Source organism: Cottoperca gobio, chromosome 11 (genome assembly GCF_900634415.1).
Source record: "Cottoperca gobio chromosome 11, fCotGob3.1, whole genome shotgun sequence".
Taxonomy (NCBI): domain Eukaryota; kingdom Metazoa; phylum Chordata; class Actinopteri; order Perciformes; family Bovichtidae; genus Cottoperca; species Cottoperca gobio.
In genome coordinates, this window is record NC_041365.1 from 13,388,763 (window position 1) to 13,409,447 (window position 20,685).

Consider the following 20,685-nt stretch of genomic DNA (forward strand, 5'->3'; position numbering starts at 1 on the left):
GCAAGTACCTCGCCGAATGAGAGGAGACCTTCCCTTATTTAATAAAAAGCAGAGTCGGACAAACTCGTGTTTTTTGTAAAGTGTGCCATTCAGATGTTAGCATCACACACGGCGGAATAAGCGATGTTCGCCAGCATGAAACATCGACCAAGCACAAGCACAAGCACGCGAAGAGACACAAACACATACACGGTCAATGACTTCATGTGTGACAAGAACTGTGTCGGAGGCAGACCAAGTGACCAAAGCTGAGGGAAAGATGTCGATGCTTTGTGTCAAAAATAATGTCGCCTTCAGCTTCTGCGATGATTTCAGTCGCAGTGTAGCGGACACGTTTCCCGATTCTGCCATCGCAAGGAAGTAGGCTACTCGTCGGGGGAAACAAAAGCCACACAACTCATCCATCATCAAATAAATTGATGAATAAATAAAATACATAAATCTTATAAACATGTCTGTACAAGTAATAGCCTACATACTTTAAATAAACTTGTGTTTCCTGAACAGATGGTGACTCCGACGTGATTGGGTGTGGAGAAGTACCTGGAGATTGGACCGGAGGATTCCTACTCACCTCCAGACACTTGTTCTGCGCATATTGAGTAAAGGTAGGCAGAGCCTTTTGATATCAAAATCTGCATAGATTACATGGGAAAATAGAATACGAGTGTCAGCGGAGAGTCGTTATCTGTAACAAAACATAAATAACATATTTAAGTACAATAAATAATTGAATAATGATGATATATACGTGACTTGTATGTCGGTTTGAATGAGAAACTAGTTGAGTGAACTCCGGGAGGCCCTTGGTGCCGCCCGACGTGTATATAAATAAATAAATCATTTGAGAGGTACGAGGAGAAGCTCGGTTGATAGTGTAAAGATTCATTGAAAATCCACCCAGAGAGGTCTGGATTGAGTCCAGTGGTTCGGGTAGCACGCCTTGATGTACCACCATAGTCTATAGTGTAATGATAGGCGGGAGTGATAGTGGAATTTTGAGTGTTTGAAGAGAGGACCATGGTGTGTAAATATATGTGAAATGGGTGAATAAGAAAGTGATGAAAAAGTTGTTGAGAGTTCAAAGAGTGATTCTACGCAGTGTGTTTTAAAACTTTGGTGTCAAAATATTGGATCAGAAGTGGAAACCTTACGGTGATAACACAAGCTTCTGTACAAATATTCAAAGGATCAGTCACTCGGGTGAATTCCATAACGACTGATTGGCCAAAGTTAGTGATTTTGTACAAAGTGTGGGAGGGTTATACAGAAATATCAATGCATGGAATCAACATCCACAGCAAGATGTAGGAGGGTTTGAGAGAAGCATACGAGGCCTAGTAAGCACTTATTGATTAAATACAGTAGAACTAGAAACATGTGTAAGAGGAATATTGCCATACACTTATATGCAACAGTAGAGAATGAATAGGTTAAATGGATCTGCACTCCCTGTGTCCAATCATGTTAAAACATGGACATTTAGTTGATTGGCAGACAGCCCCTCTGCAAGATGTCAAAACTCACATGATTCATTCGACAGTAGTTTTAGAAAAAGAAAAAGAGCGGGGAGCCACTGGGGGCAGCGCCCTGTAGCAGAGATATTTATGACGAAAGCAGTGAAACCAATTACCAGAACCCCAGAAGAAGAGTAGAATGGGAGTTTTTAGTAGACAGAGCAGTGACTAGAACAGAACAATGTCGCAAAATAATCAGTATAAAGAGAAAAATAATCAAAATAAAGAGAAAAATAATCAGAATAAAGAGAAAAATAATCAGAATAAAGAGAAAAATAATCAAAATAAAGAGAAATAAGAGCAGAATAATCAGAATAAAGAGCATAAAATAAAACAATCACAGTAAAACCAGCTAATGGTAGAATACGTTCAGATAATTGTTAAAAGACATTTGCATCAGACCATATTAGAGATATCCGTTTAAACAAGAAGCGCCTGAGGGAATTAGACCAATAGTGAAGGCCTTAATGGTATCAGGAGTAATTATTGACTGGCTCACCTTGCATCACACCATTATTTACAGCAAAGAAAACGACACCATCATCAGTAGATTCAATTAGCAGCATCATCAGTGGGTATTATTTTGTGTTAGAAAAGGTCTCGCTCCTCCTAGAGAAACGTCAGTATCTGACAGAAAGCTTCCTTTGCCTCCTGTCCTAACATCTCTCACACAAGGGGCCTTACCTGAGTGTTGATGGAGAAACCTCAGATGCAAAGGTGGATGATGTCCAAAAGGTGAAGAAACTGCTGTCTTTCAGTCTTCTTGCTTTAATATAATGAAAATGATCAATGGTTATAAATTAATAAAAAGAATACAAATGATTAGATGAAAAAGTAAACTGCCAATGTTCAAATCCTCAGGCGTATACTGGAGCTGAGCAAAGAACATCTTAATATTTGGTCAAAAATGCAAATTCTTTCAAACTGTCGACAGATTAAACATCGCAGCTCTACAGAACGGTAAACTAAAGTTACATATATGGTTATGAATTCCTTCAATTATAAAATGTAATTTAATTTAAGTAAAATACAAAAGGATTAGCATCAAAATATACTTAAAGTACCAACAATAAAAGTACTCACTCTGCACAATAATATATATTATATGATTGTATTATAATTACTTTGTTAACGTGTTCATCACTTGAATGTTGCAGCTGGTAAAAGTGGAGCTCATTTAAAATACTTTATATACTTCAGGAAAGCTAATTCACAATAATATATCATCATTTATTAGTTGATATATATTTTGTATTAATAGTCTAAATCTGTAAGAAACAAAGCTTTAAAATAAATGTAGTAAATTTCCCTTGGGATCAATAAAGTATCTCTCTCTCTCTCTCTCTCTCTCTCTCTCTCTCTCTCTCTCTATCTATCTATCTATCTATCTATCTATCTATCTATCTATCTATCTATCTATCTATCTATCTATCTATCTATCTATCTATCTATCTATCTATCTCTCTCTCTCTCTCTCTATCTATCTATCTATCTATCTATCTATCTATCTATCTATCTATCTCTCTCTCTATCTATCTATCTATCTATCTATCTATCTATCTATCTATCTATCTCTCTAAAGTAAAAAGCTCAATATTTCCTGGAACCTTTAACTGGAACTCGATTGTTTCCACTGAACTTGGCCTTCTGAAAGGATTTTCACGGAAAGCAACAAACTGTGGTCTGCCATGGGCACCTGAGCAGGTGGGAGGAGCCGGCAGTTTGAGAAAAGATTAACCTGCTTTCATTTGCATGTTATAATCCTTCATACAAAGACGCAGTTCATATTCTCCATAATGTTATTTGAATTTCCATTTCCCCTCGTTATGTTATCTACCCATTGTAAATGGTTGTAGGAGTAGTATAGTTATGTAAATGATTATCACAGAGCTCTCATGATAGTTTTAATATGTGCAGGGTTCTTCCTGACCCCGTGCACGAGTGCATCTGTCGAGCACCTCGCCACAGGCCAAAACTCACAGGACTTTCCCGTGCCTACTTTTAACTTGTCCGCTACAGTGCTCCGTGTTAGATAACCACTAGGTAATGTGTCACCGCCAATTCAACACGTTCACAGATGTCTCAGTCAAATAAAAATGTTCACCGTCGATTCAACACAATTCATCAACGTGTAACTTTATGGAAATCCAACTAGATATAAGATTTCACGAGACGCTGGACACCTGGCCAGTCTCGGGAAAAGGGTCCCCACGTTCGTACAGGTTATCTTACCCAAATGTGTTATGGCGTGTGTAAGTTGGTTCAATCAGTATCGTGTAGCCGTAGTGTGGAAACTGAACTTACCCCGGGGCCGCGAAGAGACTCTCCTCCTCATTACCCAGTCCATATTAGTATAGATATCCAGCATTGTTTCTTTTCCCATTTTAATCTGATGTGGTTTCAAAGTGTCCCTGTAATGTTTTTGAGCAGTGTACTTCCCTTTAAACACAGTTTAATCTCTAAATGAAAACAATGCTTAAAATGTGACTATGAGTACCAACACCATGTACTCTGATTATGTTTAAACAAGTACAACTGTATATCAGTACTTCAGCAAGCAAACTCTTTATGAAAGGTTCACAATTTAAATAACTCAAACTATTTCATTCTGGTAAAAACATTAAGAAGGTAATATACATACAGTACCTCCAGAATAAACCACAGATTATTCAATTCCATTCTTTGTAAGTGACACAGACTGTGGCTATGTTGAAAACCTCTTTTATATGTTACATGACCATAAATGTGTATTCATATATAGATATTGCCGGCACATATCTTGCAGGGGGTGAACCTCTCCTTAAGCCATTTTAGCTTTTTTGTTTTTATCAGTACTTTTTAATTGTTTGTGCTTATTTCTGGAGTTCTATAAAACATTATCACTCATACCAGACTTATTCATGCAGGTCAGATGTCTTCTATGAAGCCACCTGTAGGTGTGGTTCAGCCACCACTAGGCATTTAGCACTTTTAGCAAATCATTAGATATTAATTGCATCATCTTCCACTTCTCTCTACAACATGTGCTAAATTACAGAGAGCCAGTGATGTCTATAATGTCAATTCCTGGATATTAAATGTTCATCTGCAGTGGTCCAAGTAATATTTGTTGTTAACTTCTTATCACATGACATGAGACTGAGAATATGACCACAAATACTGATATGCTAAATATATAACAATTTGATTTTACTGGCAAAATATTACTTATTTTCTCTATTTAAAAATAAAAACAAGAACATTTTTATAATACAGCTTGTCATGTATTAAAATGTATTCAGCCTATTTTAATTCTTAATTTAAAATATTTACTTTTTTCAGTAGCGTATGTGTGTGCAGTCATATTCTCACACGGGCCCGGTTCTAAGAAATGCAGGTTTTGGACTTAAAGCGATTATTATCTAGTAAAAGAGCCAATAATGCTCATACTCATAGATATTCATTTTGTTGATTATCGTTGTTTCTTTCTGATACCGAGCTATTTGACACGTGTTATCATCACAGAATGTTGTTGTAAAGAAAAGGTCCATTTTACTGGTTTACATAAATAATGATTTAATTGTTGTTACAATGAGAAACCGACTGAGGGCGCTGTAGGACACAGTCGCTTTATGTACATGAAGTGGCAATGGGAGAGGAGAAGAGAAGATAAATCTGTAGTCAAGGCCCTCAGCCAGTTCATATCCGTGTTTTGGGATCCCAAAAAGGGTCAAATTTAACATGTCGGTTGTTTGCACAGGTCCTCAAACAAGTTCACATAAAGCACAACACGGCCTCACCATCCACAGAGCCAAGGTTTTTTTATTGGTTAAGTGGTCCTTGGTCTCAAAAAGTTTTAGAAAAACTGGTGTAGAGGAGTTGCAACCACCACTCTATCAAAGGGAAATACACTACTATGACATTTGAATGTTTTCAAATTTCAAAGTCGGGTCTTATAAAAAGGTTCATTTTGCAAACTGTTGACCTGCTGCTGTTATCCCTTAAACATGTGCACTGTCACTTTTGGACCAGAAGATGTCCCCATAAAGTAATGTCTTCAACTTTAAAACTCCAGATGGTCCACATGAGATTCATGTGAAACTACCAGTCTTACTGTTACAGAAACTAAAATCTGAAGATTATTTCTGTTCCCTTTTTCAGTTCCTCCACAACCATCTGTACTGACTGTTTCAACTAGGTCAGGTAGGTTGAACACTTAATCAGAAAATATTCTCAAAGCTCCATTAGGAGTAATCCATAAAGGGTGTTGAGTGCATTTGAAAGATAGATCACTAAAATCAAGAGGAACAATTATTGCAGTTATGAGAATTCAATTTGTGATGAACCAAAACAAACTTTAGGGTTAGTTAAAGGTTTTATTTGTCACATGCTCATACAAATGTGTGCAGTGCTACTGCTAGAGTTGAATAATAATACTAATATAATAATAAGCTTTATTTGTATAGCACCTTTCATACAAGAATTGCAGCCCAAAGTGCTTCACAGCAAAAACATAACAATTAGTACAAGATTAGACAGAATAAGAGCATTTACAGTACAATAAGCACAGTGTTGATGTAAATGAGTGTGAAGTACCATTAAAAATAGTATCAGAGCCATATTTTGAAAGCATGAGATCAACAATGGACCCCTGTGGCCTTTCAACTGGTTTACTCCCTTTGCTACAGTCACAACTCCAGTCCAGGCTAAAGTCATGGCTATTTCTAAATATCCTCAGCCTACAACAAAAAAAGAACTACAGCGTTTTTTGGGCTTAGTGGGGTATTATAGGAGTTTCTGTAGGAATTTTTCGACTGTGGTTTTTTCGTTGACTGAATTGCTGAACGCCAAGGCAACATTTATTTGGTCATCTGAGTGCCAGCAAGCCTTTGAAAATGTTAAATCACTCTTGTGCTCTTCCCCTGTGCTAGCAGCTCCAGGTTTTCATAAAACATGTATGCTGCGGGTGGATGCAGAGCCACCTAAGAATTTGATTGACTTTGTGAATGGTTTTAGACATCGGTTGGTTGTGGCTGGTGGAATGGCAAGGGAGAAGTTACAACTATCTCAGAGTAGGATGAAGCACATATACGATCGTCGCGCAGAACGCCGTGTGTTTAGTCCAGGAGACCAGGTCCTTGCTCTTATGCCTTTGATGGAGTGCGCCCGGCTCTGGTTGTCAGCTCTATGTCCGTTGCGCGTGAGGACGATGGGGTGCCAGAGCCGGATGATTGTTTGTTGTACGGGCGTTTGAAAAATTCTGAGTCGCTTTGTAATTGGGACAAGCTACTCTCCCACATGTCAGAATCCAAACGGAGTGAATTGTGTGCACTTTTGCATAAATATCCCCCTGGAGCCCCCAATTTGTCACAACCCAAGCTCTAGGGCAGAACAAACAGACGAAAAGGACACGAAATGCCAAAACATATAAGTGATTTATTTGCAAACAGGACATAACCTGGCTCGGGCAGGGAGAGACCGCAGCATCGCGGATGCTGGGCCTTTTATGGTCGTGGGATGCTCTGCGCCCAGGTGCTCCAGATCAGACGGACTGCTGCCATCAGCTCCACTGACACCTTAAAGATATCCAACACAGTGACTGACACAAGACAGGTTAAGCAGGGGCCGTCACACTACCCATTCTTGGTCTTCCCGTTTCATAAACAAACCCCAGTTTGTTAAGTTTTATGAAATCTACCGGTTAATAATAATAATAATTATCAGAGAAACTTCCTCTGGCAATTACATTGGCATGAAGGATAGAAGCAATAATTAGAACATTAAATATAAAGATAGTAATTCAATTATAATGTTTTATACTGTTATACACTGAGAAATATAAGAAGTACATTTGTCACAGTTAAATGGCATACAGTACCCTTAACATGCTCAGGTGCACATATGCAATCATGCATGGTGGTGCAAAGGACTAATTCTAGAAGCAATTAATCAATTACATTGGCATGTCACATTTTCAGTTCATCTTGCTTCAATGAATCATATACTTACAATGTTATTAAGTGCTAAGATAGCATGGCATGTCCCATCTTTGTGCATGAACAGTGAGCGCTGTTTGGTTAGTGACTTTATATAATCTGGAGCCTTGCTCTCTGAAGGGATCATCAGTACAGTTCAGGTGCTCATACGACAGCCAGGCGGGAAAGCAAGAATGAATAGTTTAGAGGGGAAGTCAAAGACGGCAGGCGGAAAACGCACCAAACTCTCAAGTCTGCCTTCATATCGAAATCATGTTAAATATCTCGGTGACCAAGAGCACAATTCAAGCTTAGAGCTTCACGACCTACAGGACAATGACACTGGATATTACTACTTCAGGTTTGACACATACACATGTGAAGGATGCAGTAAAGGATCAGTGTATTTATCTTTAACAGGCCGAGTTCACTGATAATATAATATAATAATATTTCCAGTTTTGTGTATCTAAATCTGGAGAATGAATTTATGATTTTGGGCTATTAAATTGACTTTTGAAGTACCCTTACACTGATGTTGATATCCTCTACGCCTACATTTGAAAGATTAAAAGTTAAAAGTAGGACATCAGTGAAATACAGTAGCAGGACTATGATCCTCCATTAAAAATGTACATATAGCACACAGTCAATTAAAGGGTTCAATATCTTAAACTAATTAAAAATGTGAAACCAGATAACCATAATGTTTCTTCTTTTAAATAAAACTAAAAGCTTATAAACAAATTATGAATAATGAAACTCTGTGGATGTATAGCCCACTGTTGCAGCCAGGAGTGTGTCTAAGGATGCTGAAGGCCTGTTCTGCTGAACTCGGGGAGCCCCTTCAGTGTATGTTCAACCTGAGCTTGCAGCTGGGGAGGGTCCCAGTACTCTGGAAGACTTCATGTCTCATCCCTGTCCCCAAAAAGAAACACCCTAGGGAGCCAGATGACTTCCGGCCGGTTGCACTGACATCACACATGATGAAGACCATGTAGCGGCTGCTGCTCCATCACCTCAGACCGCAGGTCCACCATGCACAAGATCCTCTGCAGTTCGCATACCAGGCAAAGGTGGGCGTGGATGACTCCATCCTCTATCTGTTACACAGGGCTTACTCTCATCTGAACAAGGGGAGTGGCGCCCTTTAACACCATCCAGCCCCTACTCCTGAGAGATAAGCAGACAGAGATGAGGATGGACTCGCATCTGGTGAGATGGAGTACGGACTACCTCACAGAGAGACCACAGTACGTCAGGCTGAAAGGCTGCACTGACACTGTGGTCAGCACCACTGCAGCGCCACAGGGGACGGTACTCTCCCCTGTCCTGTTCACCCTCTACACCTCTGACTTCCAGCACAACTCTGAGCTCTGCCACATGCAGAAATACTCAGATGACTCTGTGATCGTCAGCTGAGTCAGGAATGGACAAGAGGGGGAGTACAGGAACCTGTTGGAGGACTTTGTGAGGTGGTCCAAGTCAAACCATCTGCAGCTGAACACCTCCAAGACCAAGGAGATGGTGGTGGACTTACGAAGTATCAGACCACAGCTGCAACCGTTGTCCATCGAGGGGGTCGACGTGGAGGTGGTCAGGACCTATAAATATCTGGGGCTGCAGCTGGACGACAAGCTGGACTGGACTGCAAACATGGACACTCTTCACAAGAAAGGGCAGAGTCGTCTGTACTTTCTGAGAAGGCTGGGGTCCTTCAAAATCTGCACAACACTGCTTGTTGATGTTCTACCAGTGCTCTCTTCTATACTGTGGTGTGTTGGGGAGGAAGCAGCAAGAAGAGGGACGCAGGGCGGCTGGACAGACTGGTGAGGAGGGCTGGCTCTGTAGTGGGCACGGAGCTGGACTGCCTGGTGACAGTAGCAGAGAGAAGGACCATCCTGGACAACGGCCACCACCCTCTGCACAGCACATTCACCCGGCAGAGGAGCGTGTTCAACAGCAGACTGCTGTCCCTGTCCTGCTCCACAGACAGGCTCAAGAACTCCTTCGTCCCCCTGGCCATAAGACTGTACAACACTGTACATTTCAAACATTTCAAACATTTCAAACATTTCAAACATTTCAAACATTCAAAACAAAACAAACAGTGGTCAATGTTGCAGTGTATATTTGTATTTATTTATAACAGCCTGTATTTTTACTTTTGTATTTATAATTTACAGCCTTTATCTCTTATTTTTATTTTTACTTACTTTTTAATGGAGGGAGGGAGGGAGGGGGGGGCAGATGTGCAATGTCATATGTCTTTTAAGCTACTGGATGCCTAAAGTGACATTTATATTTCTGATGGTAGATTTACCAGAGGATGAAAGAGAAGCATCTGAAAACTTTAATAATACATCTTTAGGAAGAATAAGGAAATGCATCAGCATCCCAAGCATCACCGTAACATCATCTTCCACACCAATGATATTAAATTATACACCACAAAACCTGCATCTTCCCTTCTTAATGTCCGTAATGTGATCACTAATTAAAGCAACTCTTCTGTCTACTCCCTATTCTCATTTTAAACTTATAAAAAGGATGAATTGAAGACTTCAGTTTATATGTTATCAAAATAATTCTTAAAATGAACCTGTCAGAGCAGAATCAGTTTTATGTTATGAAACCTTTCACCCATTATGTAGTGAAACATTTAAATAGTCAATGCTCTCAGCACTGAGAGGAAACAGCATGATATGTTGAGGACAGCTACACTTCACTGACTCTGTGTGTTTGCATACGTGTCCTGCCTCTCTGCTCCCAGCCGTTAAGAGATCAGAGTTGATCGGTGGCTGTCCAGGCCTTTCAGAGACACTGACACGCCGGCAGCACAATGATGATGTCACTGATTCTACTGCTGGTCACCCTGGGGCTCCTTGTTCAGGGTGAGACTCTCTTGTGAAAACTTTGCTTCAGGACGCTACCAGGTTCACCAACATGATGATCTGCTATGATGGAGAAACACTGAAACAAGCAGCATTTACCTTCTTCCATCTCTTCTCCATGTTAAAGAAATGATGCTCTTCTGTGTGGATGTTGATCTTCTTTCTCCAAACTGGATTTGTCTCAATAACCCTTCTGCTGTTTTCATGTTTTCCAGATTCATCAGGAGATATCATCCTGACTCAGTCTCCTGCATCTCAGTCTGTTGTTCCAGGTCAGACTGTCTCTATCAGATGTAAAGCCAGTTCAACTGCCAGTATATACCTTAACTGGTACCTCCAGAAACCTGATGAACCTCCCAAACTCTTGATTTATCATGCTACTAATCGTCAGTCTGGAGTTTCAGGTCGTTTTAGTGGAAGTGGATCTGGGACTGCCTTCACTCTGAGCATCAGTGGAGTTCAGACTGAAGATGCAGGAGATTATTACTGTCAGCAGAGTAACAGCTTCCCGTTCACACAGTGATACAACGTCGTACAAAAACCTCCTCAGCTGGAGAGGAACTGATCCGACTCAACAGCTGCATAGAAACTAAAAGACAACATATGATTAAAATATACTTTATACTTGTATTTAATTCTAACATTTTTAAACGAACAGTACTGACTCTATTAAAAATATTTTATTTTTATTGACCATGTTCTTACTCAAAGTTTAATTTAATAACCTTTCAGAGTCCAGCTCATTCAGTTTGATGTCAACTGTTTTTTAATTTAAATCTAAATCCATCTATTTATTAATATATATCTGTGTACCTTCGGATCAATTTCTTCCTTAAACGATTAATTGAAAAAGCAACAGCATTGTTAGTTTTATGTCAGTAAATAGTTAAATGAACATTGTATCTGTTTAGGGGCGAGGGGCGGGAGGAACTCTCTGAAGTCATTTCACAACAGAGTTGCCTGCGTTTGTAAAAGACACTTGCATTGGTGCTGCAAGAAAGGTTTTGGATATCGTGGGAATTACTGGAGAGACGTGCAGCGTCTTTTGAGAGAGGACTTCATGCCCCCTCAGAAGCTGGAGTCATAAGATTAGTGTTATTAGAAAACAGGATGAGGGGAGGGTAATAACAATAAAACATTACATACATAAAATGTCCTTTCTTTCTTTAGATTAGGAGATTTGGAGAAGTGAGTCTTATTTTTAATCCAGTAGGATTGTGGAAAATGCAACTGTTTGGATGCAAATCGCCTCTAAAAACCACAGAAGAAGAACATGCGTCTTTAAATCACTGTCGAAAAAAACTTGTCCTCTTCTGGAGAGTTTGAGGATCGAGCAAAATCATTTCACTCTCAGCAGAGAACAACCTCAAATGACAACCCACTCTCAAACACGATTATAATTCTGACATCATTATAGTCATTTATCATCGTCATCATCATGATTATGACCATTAGCACAACCTGTACAGTTATTTTATTTTTGCACTGCTATTATTAATTCATATCATTATTACTGTAACAATGTGTACTGTTATCTATTGACTTAGATTATAATTTCATATCATGATAATGTGTACAGTTAGTTAATCTTGTTTTCTTTAGTTTTATTAGTCTAATATTAGTTCGTATTAAAATGTACGACTCGTGTACTACACGGTGCTACGAATAAATTATAAGAGTTTGAATGTCTACTTCCAAACCGGAGTCCAGCTCCAGTGCTGCCATACTGTCCACACACCGGAGCCACGTTATTTTCAGGAGCTATCAGAAGGATTTTTCGAGGGCTTTTCTTTTGAAGTTACTTCCCAGAGTGCTTCTCTGCCTCTCGCCCATAAACTGATTCAATGATTTGTTTGATTATTAAGTGAGGTAAAAAGGAAGTCATGTTGTGTTTGCAGAGTAAATGATCTCAGAATGTTTTACAATAACAAATAGCAAAGTCCCTCATTATATTCTAGCGCCACGTAAAGACTTGAAGATGTTAAGTAGAATATAAAGTCTGTTTAAATAATATCCTCTGAAACACTTTGAAGAAACACATCTTTATTATCTGCAAAGGTTAACAGTATACTCGTCATTATGAGCAAGAAAATATCACAATTTAAATCTTTTGGTCTGATAAGAGAGAGAGAGTATAACAGAGTGCAGACTGAGAGCAGTATCAGAGTAACACCAGTAGCAGAGTCCCAGTGAGTCCGGTCAGGACTGGGAGCACTGGTCTCTCCTCAGTGTCTCTGAGAACACAGTCTGGGAGCCCTGGGTGGCCTCACAGGTCACAGAGCCCACCTTCCTCCACTGGTCTGCAGGGAGCCTCAGGGTGCTGCTCCAGCTGTAGTGGCCGTCCTTCTCCAGCACCCCGGGGCTGCTGCTCTTCTCCCAGCTGATGCTGCTGCTGCCGTCCACCTTCCAGGCCAGACTCCAGTCTGAGGGGAAGCCCTTGTTGGCCAGGCACATGAGCGTGGCCATCCCCTGCTGCAGCTCTTCTCCGGAGGGGGGCAGCACCATCAGGGTGGGACGGACATCACCTAGGAGACACCAATCAGATTAGAGGACATGGACCACACAGCTGTCAATCAACCAGCAGACACGTGGACACCTTTACTGTGTGAGAGTTTCTCCTTTAAGGAGTTTCTGTCAGATGTTTGTTCTGCTCCATCAGTCACTCACTCACACATTGTTTCACTTCCCTTGAAGAAGCCTCTCATGCATATCAGCACAGAGAGAACCATCATACAGAACAACCTGAAATATATCAAACTACACTGCAAATACAATAACTAAATCTGTTTCAATCATTACAAGATTTTCACAATTTAAAACAATATATGACACAATTTAAAGATTTTGCACATTTTGAAATACTCATATTCATGTAAAAACAGTTATCATTGAGGAAGTAAAGCTGCTCTGAGTTCTCCTCCGTTATCAGAGAGGAGAAATAAAAACATGAAAACTAAAGTGTTACAATTAAAACAAGATATATTTATCTGCCTCAAACATCCAAAAACTGAATTTAAAACATCACTCAACAATATCATATTTAGTTTTGGTGCAGAAACTTACTTCCAACATCCAGTCTGGTTCCTCCACCAAAAGTCAACCACAGTGATACAAAGTCATTGAGCCGCCGTACAAAAACCTCTGACTGTAGAGAGACACGGCGCTCTGACTTTGTGAGACTGAACTAAACCTACAAGCCCTCAAGATGCAGCTTCACCATTAAAGGTGAAATAATGTTTTATTTTATATTTACATTCTTTAACTTTCACAACTGTAAGTTTATTAAACTTTAATGGAGAGAAGTTTGACTCTTTGTGCAAAATGTATACATTAACATGGAATTCATTATTTTTCCTTGCATACTGAATATATAGGAAAGCAAAAGAAACATTACTTCTGAAATAATATCATATTTAAACATTTGACTTACTTCCAACATCCAGTCTGGTTCCTCCACCGAACGTGTTCCACAGTGATACAAAGTCATTGAGCCGCCGTACAAAAACCTCTGACTGTAGAGAGACACGGCTCTCTGACTTTGAACCAAACAGACTCACCAAACACATCCCCAGTTTACCTCCTTCATGTAATTACTGATTAAAATGATTATTACCGATTCACAAACTTCAGAAATGTATCGAATATTTCCTCATATATTCCTTCAAATATATATCTGCAAGCAATATTTATTTCTCTTTCAGTAAAATACATTTAATTTAGATGTTTCTAAAGAAAATCTCTACAATAAATCCTGATAAATGTAAATGATTTGAAAACAACATCTCTATGGTAGATTATGATGAATGGAAATAACCATTGTGTTTATTAGTGTCTCACAGTGGTGATGATTTGTGTTGTAGTGATTTACAGTGAATTAACAAAACATTCTGGAAAGAAATGTGTCCGTCGAACTCAAAGCAAAGCCTGATACAAATGAGCACTGACACATTCAATACTCTGATAAAGTGATTGATCCATTGATAAACAGCATCATCAGAGTAATCCAAGTCCCTGTTGGAGTCAGTCAGAGCATTTCCATAGAGAGACACTTTGCATCAGCAGCACCATGCTCCAGTGCTCCGGGAGACTTTATAGTCCTGAGAGTTGAACACTGGATGACTGACAGCCGTCCTTCATGACAACAGAAGCCACAGAAATCCTCCTCATCAAAAACATGACTTTGATCTGCGTCCTTATCTGGACTCTCCTCTGCTGCTGCTTCACAGGTAAAGTCCAGAGAAACAAACTCCTCTCCTCTATGAACATCCGTCCCTCTGACATGAAGACGACAAAACCATGATGTGCTTTATGTCTTTGTCTCTGTATCCTCAGAGTCCAGAGGCCAGGTCACAGTGACTCAGTCTGGAGCAGTGAGCTCTGCTCCGGGAGGCTCCGTCACCATCACATGTAGCACCAGTCAGGCGGTTCATGGTGGGACTTATTTAGCCTGGTACCAACAGAGAGATGGAGGAACTCCTAAACTGCTTATTTACCTTGCTAGTACTCGAGAATCAGGGATTCCAGCCCGTTTTACAGGCAGTGGATCAAACTCTGACTTCACTCTGACCATCAGTGGAGTCCAGACTGAAGATACTCAACTGAACTGAACTCACTCTGCCGGGTGAATGTGCTGTGCAGAGGGTGGTGGCCGTTGTCCAGGATGGTCCTTCTCTCTGCTACTGTCACCAGGCAGTCCAGCTCCGTGCCCACTACAGAGCCAGCCCTCCTCACCAGTCTGTCCAGCCGCCCTGCGTCCCTCTTCTTGCTGCTTCCTCCCCAACACACCACAGTATAGAAGAGAGCACTGGTAGAACATCAACAACAGTGTTGTGCAGATTTTGAAGGACCCCAGCCTTCTCAGAAAGTACAGACGACTCTGCCCTTTCTTGTGAAGAGTGTCCATGTTTGCAGTCCAGTCCAGCTTGTCGTCCAGCTGCAGCCCCAGATATTTATAGGTCCTGACCACCTCCACGTCGACCCCCTCGATGGACAACGGTTGCAGCTGTGGTCTGATACTTCGTAAGTCCACCACCATCTCCTTGGTCTTGGAGGTGTTCAGCTGCAGATGGTTTGACTTGGACCACCTCACAAAGTCCTCCAACAGGTTCCTGTACTCCCCCTCTTGTCCATTCCTGACTCAGCTGACGATCACAGAGTCATCTGAGTATTTCTGCATGTGGCAGAGCTCAAAGTTGTGCTGGAAGTCAGAGGTGTAGAGGGTGAACAGGACAGGGGAGAGTACCGTCCCCTGTGGCGCTGCAGTGGTGCTGACCACAGTGTCAGTGCAGCCTTTCAGCCTGACGTACTGTGGTCTCTCTGTGAGGTAGTCCGTACTCCATCTCACCAGATGCGAGTCCATCCTCATCTCTGTCTGCTTATCTCTCAGGAGTAGGGGCTGGATGGTGTTAAAGGGCGCCACTCCCCTTGTTCAGATGAGAGTAAGCCCTGTGTAACAGATAGAGGATGGAGTCATCCACGCCCACCTTTGCCTGGTATGCGAACTGCAGAGGATCTTGTGCATGGTGGACCTGCGGTCTGAGGTGATGGAGCAGCAGCCGCTACATGGTCTTCATCATGTGTGATGTCAGTGCAACCGGCCGGAAGTCATCTGGCTCCCTAGGGTGTTTCTTTTTGGGGACAGGGATGAGACATGAAGTCTTCCAGAGTACTAGGACCCTCCCCAGCTGCAAGCTCAGGTTGAACATACACTGAAGGGGCTACCCGAGTTCAGCAGAACAGGCCTTCAGCATCCTTAGACACACTCCTGGCTGCAACAGTGGGCTATACATCCACAGAGTTTCATTATTTATAATTTGTTTATAAGCTTTTAGTTTTATTTAAAAGAAGAAACATTATGGTTATCTGGTTTCACATTTTTAATTAGTTTAAGATATTGAACCCTTTAATTGACTGTGTGCTATATGTACATTTTTAATGGAGGATCATAGTCCTGCTACTGTATTTCACTGATGTCCTACTTTTAACTTTTAATCTTTCAAATGTAGGCGTAGAGGATATCAACATCAGTGTAAGGGTACTTCAAAAGTCAATTTAATAGCCCAAAATCATAAATTCATTCTCCAGATTTAGATACACAAAACTGGAAATATTATTATATTATATTATCAGTGAACTCGGCCTGTTAAAGATAAATACACTGATCCTTTACTGCATCCTTCACATGTGTATGTGTCAAACCTGAAGTAGTAATATCCAGTGTCATTGTCCTGTAGGTCGTGAAGCTCTAAGCTTGAATTGTGCTCTTGGTCACCGAGATATTTAACATGATTTCGATATGAAGGCAGACTTGAGAGTTTGGTGCGTTTTCCGCCTGCCTTCTTTGACTTCCCCTCTAAACTATTCATTCTTGCTTTCCCGCCTGGCTGTCGTATGAGCACCTGAACTGTACTGATGATCCCTTCAGAGAGCAAGGCTCCAGATTATAAAAAGTCACTAACCAAACAGCGCTCACTGTTCATGCACAAAGATGGGACATGCCATGCTATCTTAGCACTTAATAACATTGTAAGTATATGATTCATTGAAGCAAGATGAACTGAAAATGTGACATGCCAATGTAATTGATTAAATGCATGATATTTATGCAAAAGTGAATTTTTCAAACGCCCGTACAACAAACTATCATCCGGCTCTGGCACCCCATCGTCCTCACGCGCAACGGACATAGAGCTGACAAGCAGAGCCGGGCGCACCCCATCAAAGGCATAAGAGCAAGGACCTGGTCCCCTGGACTAAACACACGGCGTTCTGCGCGACGATCGTATATGTGCTTCATCCTACTCTGAGATAGTTGTAACTTCTCCCTTGCCATTCCACCAGCGACAACCAACCGATGTCTAAAACCATTCACAAAGTCAATCAAATTCTTAGGTGGCTCTGCATCCACCCGCAGCATACATGTTTTATGAAAACCTGGAGCTGCTAGCACAGGGGAAGAGCACAAGAGTGATTTAACATTTTCAAAGGCTTGCTGGCACTCAGATGACCAAATAAATGTTGCCTTGGCCTTCAGCAATTCAGTCAACGAAAAAACCACAGTCGAAAAATTCCTACAGAAACTCCTATAATACCCCACTAAGCCCAAAAAACGCTGTAGTTCTTTTTTTGTTGTAGGCTGAGGATATTTAGAAATAGCCATGACTTTAGCCTGGACTGGAGTTGTGACTGTAGCAAAGGGAGTAACCCATTTGAAAGGCCACAGGGGTCCATTGTTGATCTCATGCTTTCAAAATATGGCTCTGATACTATTTTTAATGGTACTTCACACTCATTTACATCAACACTGTGCTTATTGTACTGTAAATGCTCTTATTCTGTCTAATCTTGTACTAATTGTTATGTTTTTGCTGTGAAGCACTTTGGGCTGCAATTCTTGTATGAAAGGTGCTATACAAATAAAGCTTATTATTATATTAGTATTATTATTTAACTCTAGCAGTAGCACTGCACACATTTGTATGAGCATGTGACAAATAAAACCTTTAACTAACCCTAAAGTTTGTTTTGGTTCATCACAAATTGAATTCTCATAACTGCAATAATTGTTCTTCTTGATTTTAGTGATCTATCTTTCAAATGCACTCAACACCCTTTATGGATTACTCCTAATGGAGCTTTGAGAATATTTTCTGATTAAGTGTTCAACCTACCTGACCTAGTTGAAACAGTCAGTACAGATGGTTGTGGAGGAACTGAAAAAGGGAACAGAAATAATCTTCAGATTTTAGTTTTTGTAACAGTAAGACTGGTAGTTTCACATGAATCTCATGTGGACCATCTGGAGTTTTAAAGTTGAAGACATTACTTTATGGGGACATCTTCTGGTCCAAAAGTGACAGTGCACATGTTTAAGGGATAACAGCAGCAGGTCAGCAGTTTGCAAAATGAACCTTTTTATAAGACCCGACTTTGAAATTTGAAAACATTCAAATGTCATAGTAGTGTATTTACCTTTGATAGAGTGGTGGTTGCAACTCCTCTATACCAGTTTTTCTCAAACTTTTTCAGACCAAGGACCACTTAACCAATAAAAAAAACTTGGCTCTGTGGATGGTGAGGCCGTGTTGTGCTTTATGTGAACTTGTTTGAGGACCTGTGCAAACAACCGAGATGTTAAATTTGACCCTTGATCACTCTGTAATATTTTGGGGATCCCAAACACGGATATGAACTGGCTGAGGGCCTTGACTACAGATTTATCTTCTCTTCTCCTCCACTTCATGTACATAAAGCTACTGTGTCCTACAGCGCCCTCAGTCGGTTTCTCATTGTAATAACAATGAAAGAAGTATGTAAACCAGTAAAATGGACAATTATTTTTGCAACATTCTGTGATGATAACACGTGTCAAATAGCTCGGTATCAGAAAGAAACAACAATAATCAACTAAATGAATATCTGTAAAACCATTATTGGCTCTTTTACTAGATAATAATCGCTTTAAGTCCAAAACATATGACTGCACACACATACGCTACTGAAAAAAGTAAATAATTTAAATTAAGAATTAAAATAGGCTTAATACATTTTAATACAGGACAAGCTGTATTATAAAAATGTTCTGGTTTTTGTTTTTAAATAGAGAAAATAAGTAATATTTTGCCAGTAAAATCAAATTGTTATATATTTAGCATATCAGTATTTGTGGTCATATTCTCAGTCTCATGATAAGAATTTAACAACAAATATTACTTGGACCACTGCAGATGAACATTTAATATCCAGGAATTGACATTATAGACATCACTGGCTCTCTGTAATCTAGCACATGTTGTAGAGAGAAGTGGAAGATGATGCAATCAATATCTAATGATTTGCTAAAAGTGCTAAATGCCTAGTGGTGGCTGAACCACACCTACAGGTGGCTTCATAGAAGGCATCTGACCTGCATGAATAAGTTTGGTATGAGTGATAATGTTTTATAGAACTCCAGAAATAAGCACAAACAATTAAAAAGTACTGATAAAAACAAAAAAGCTAAAATGGCTTAAGGAGAGGTTCACCCCCTGCAAGATATGTGCCGGCAATATCTATATATGAATACACATTTATGGTCATGTAACATATAAAAGAGGTTTTCAACATAGCCACAGTCTGTGTCACTTACAAAGAATGGAATTGAATAACCTGTGGTTTATTCTGGAGGTACTGTATGTATATTACCTTCTTATTGTTTTTACCAGAATTAAATAGCTTGAGTTACTTAAATTGTTAACCTTTCATAAAGAGTTTGCTTGCTGAAGTACTGATATACAGGACTGTCTCAGAAAATTAGAATATTGTGATAAAGTTCTTTATTTTCTGTAATGCATTCTGGATTCATTACAAATCAACTGAAATATTGCAAGCCTTTTATTATTTTAATATTGCTGATTATGGCTTACAGCTTAAGAAAACTCAAAAATCCTATCTCAAAAAATTAGAATAGTTCCTCAGACCAAGTAAAAAAAAAAAGATTTATAACAGCAAAACAAAATCAAACATTTGAAAATGTCCATTAATGCACTCAGTACTTGGTTGGGAATCCTTTTGCACGGATTACTGCATCAATGCGGCGTGGCATGGAGGCAATCAGCCTGTGGCATTGCTGAGGTGTTATGGATGCCCAGGATGCTTCAATAGCGGCCTTTAGCTCATTAGCATTATTGGGTCTGGTGTCTTTCAGCTTCTTCACAATACCCCACATATTCTCTATGGGGTTCAGGTCAGGGGAATTGGCAGGCCAATCGAGGACAGTAATGCCATGGTCAGTACACCAGTTACTGGTGGTTTTGGCACTGTGGGCAGGTGCCAGATCATGCTGGAAAATGAATTCCTCATCTCCAGAGCTTTTCAGCAGACGGAAGCATGTAGTGCTCTAAAATCTCTTGGTACACAGCTGCATTTACTCTGGGCTTGATGAAACAGTGGACCAACACCAGCAGCTGACATGGCTCCCCAAACCATCGCTGACTGTGGGAACTTCACACTGGATTTCAAGCAACTTGGATTTTGCTCCTCTCCAGCCTTTCTCCAGACTCTGGCGCCTTGACTTCCAAATGAAATACAAAACTTGCTTTTGTCTGAAAAGAGGACTTTGGACCACTCTGCAACTGTCCAGTGCTTCTTTTCCATAGCCCAAGTCAGACGCTTCTTCCGTTGTCTTGAGTTCAGAAGTGGCTTGACCATGGGAATACGGCTATTGTAGCCCATTTCCCGGACACGTCTGTGAACAGTGGCTTTTGATACCTGGACTCCAGCTTCAGTCCACTGTCTTTGAAGCTCCCCCAAATTCTGGAAGCGACTCTTCACAATGCTGTT

General features: G+C 40.3%; 3 gene segments (V, D, J or C); 2 read left to right on the forward strand and 1 right to left on the reverse strand.

The window, feature by feature from the left end:
* Positions 1 to 10,204: 10,204 nt before the first annotated feature.
* LOC115015988 (Ig kappa chain V-III region PC 7043-like) lies at positions 10,205 to 11,059 on the forward strand. The segment is given in 2 exon segments: positions 10,205 to 10,365; positions 10,581 to 11,059. Coding segments are annotated over 2 exon segments (360 nt in total).
* A 1,332-nt stretch (positions 11,060 to 12,391) lies between these two features.
* LOC115015985 (Ig kappa-b4 chain C region-like) lies at positions 12,392 to 13,948 on the reverse strand. The segment is given in 2 exon segments: positions 12,392 to 12,890; positions 13,796 to 13,948. Coding segments are annotated over 2 exon segments (462 nt in total).
* A 503-nt stretch (positions 13,949 to 14,451) lies between these two features.
* On the forward strand, positions 14,452 to 14,972 carry LOC115016052 (Ig kappa chain V region 120-like). The segment is given in 2 exon segments: positions 14,452 to 14,591; positions 14,698 to 14,972. Coding segments are annotated over 2 exon segments (366 nt in total).
* Positions 14,973 to 20,685: the final 5,713 nt, after the last annotated feature.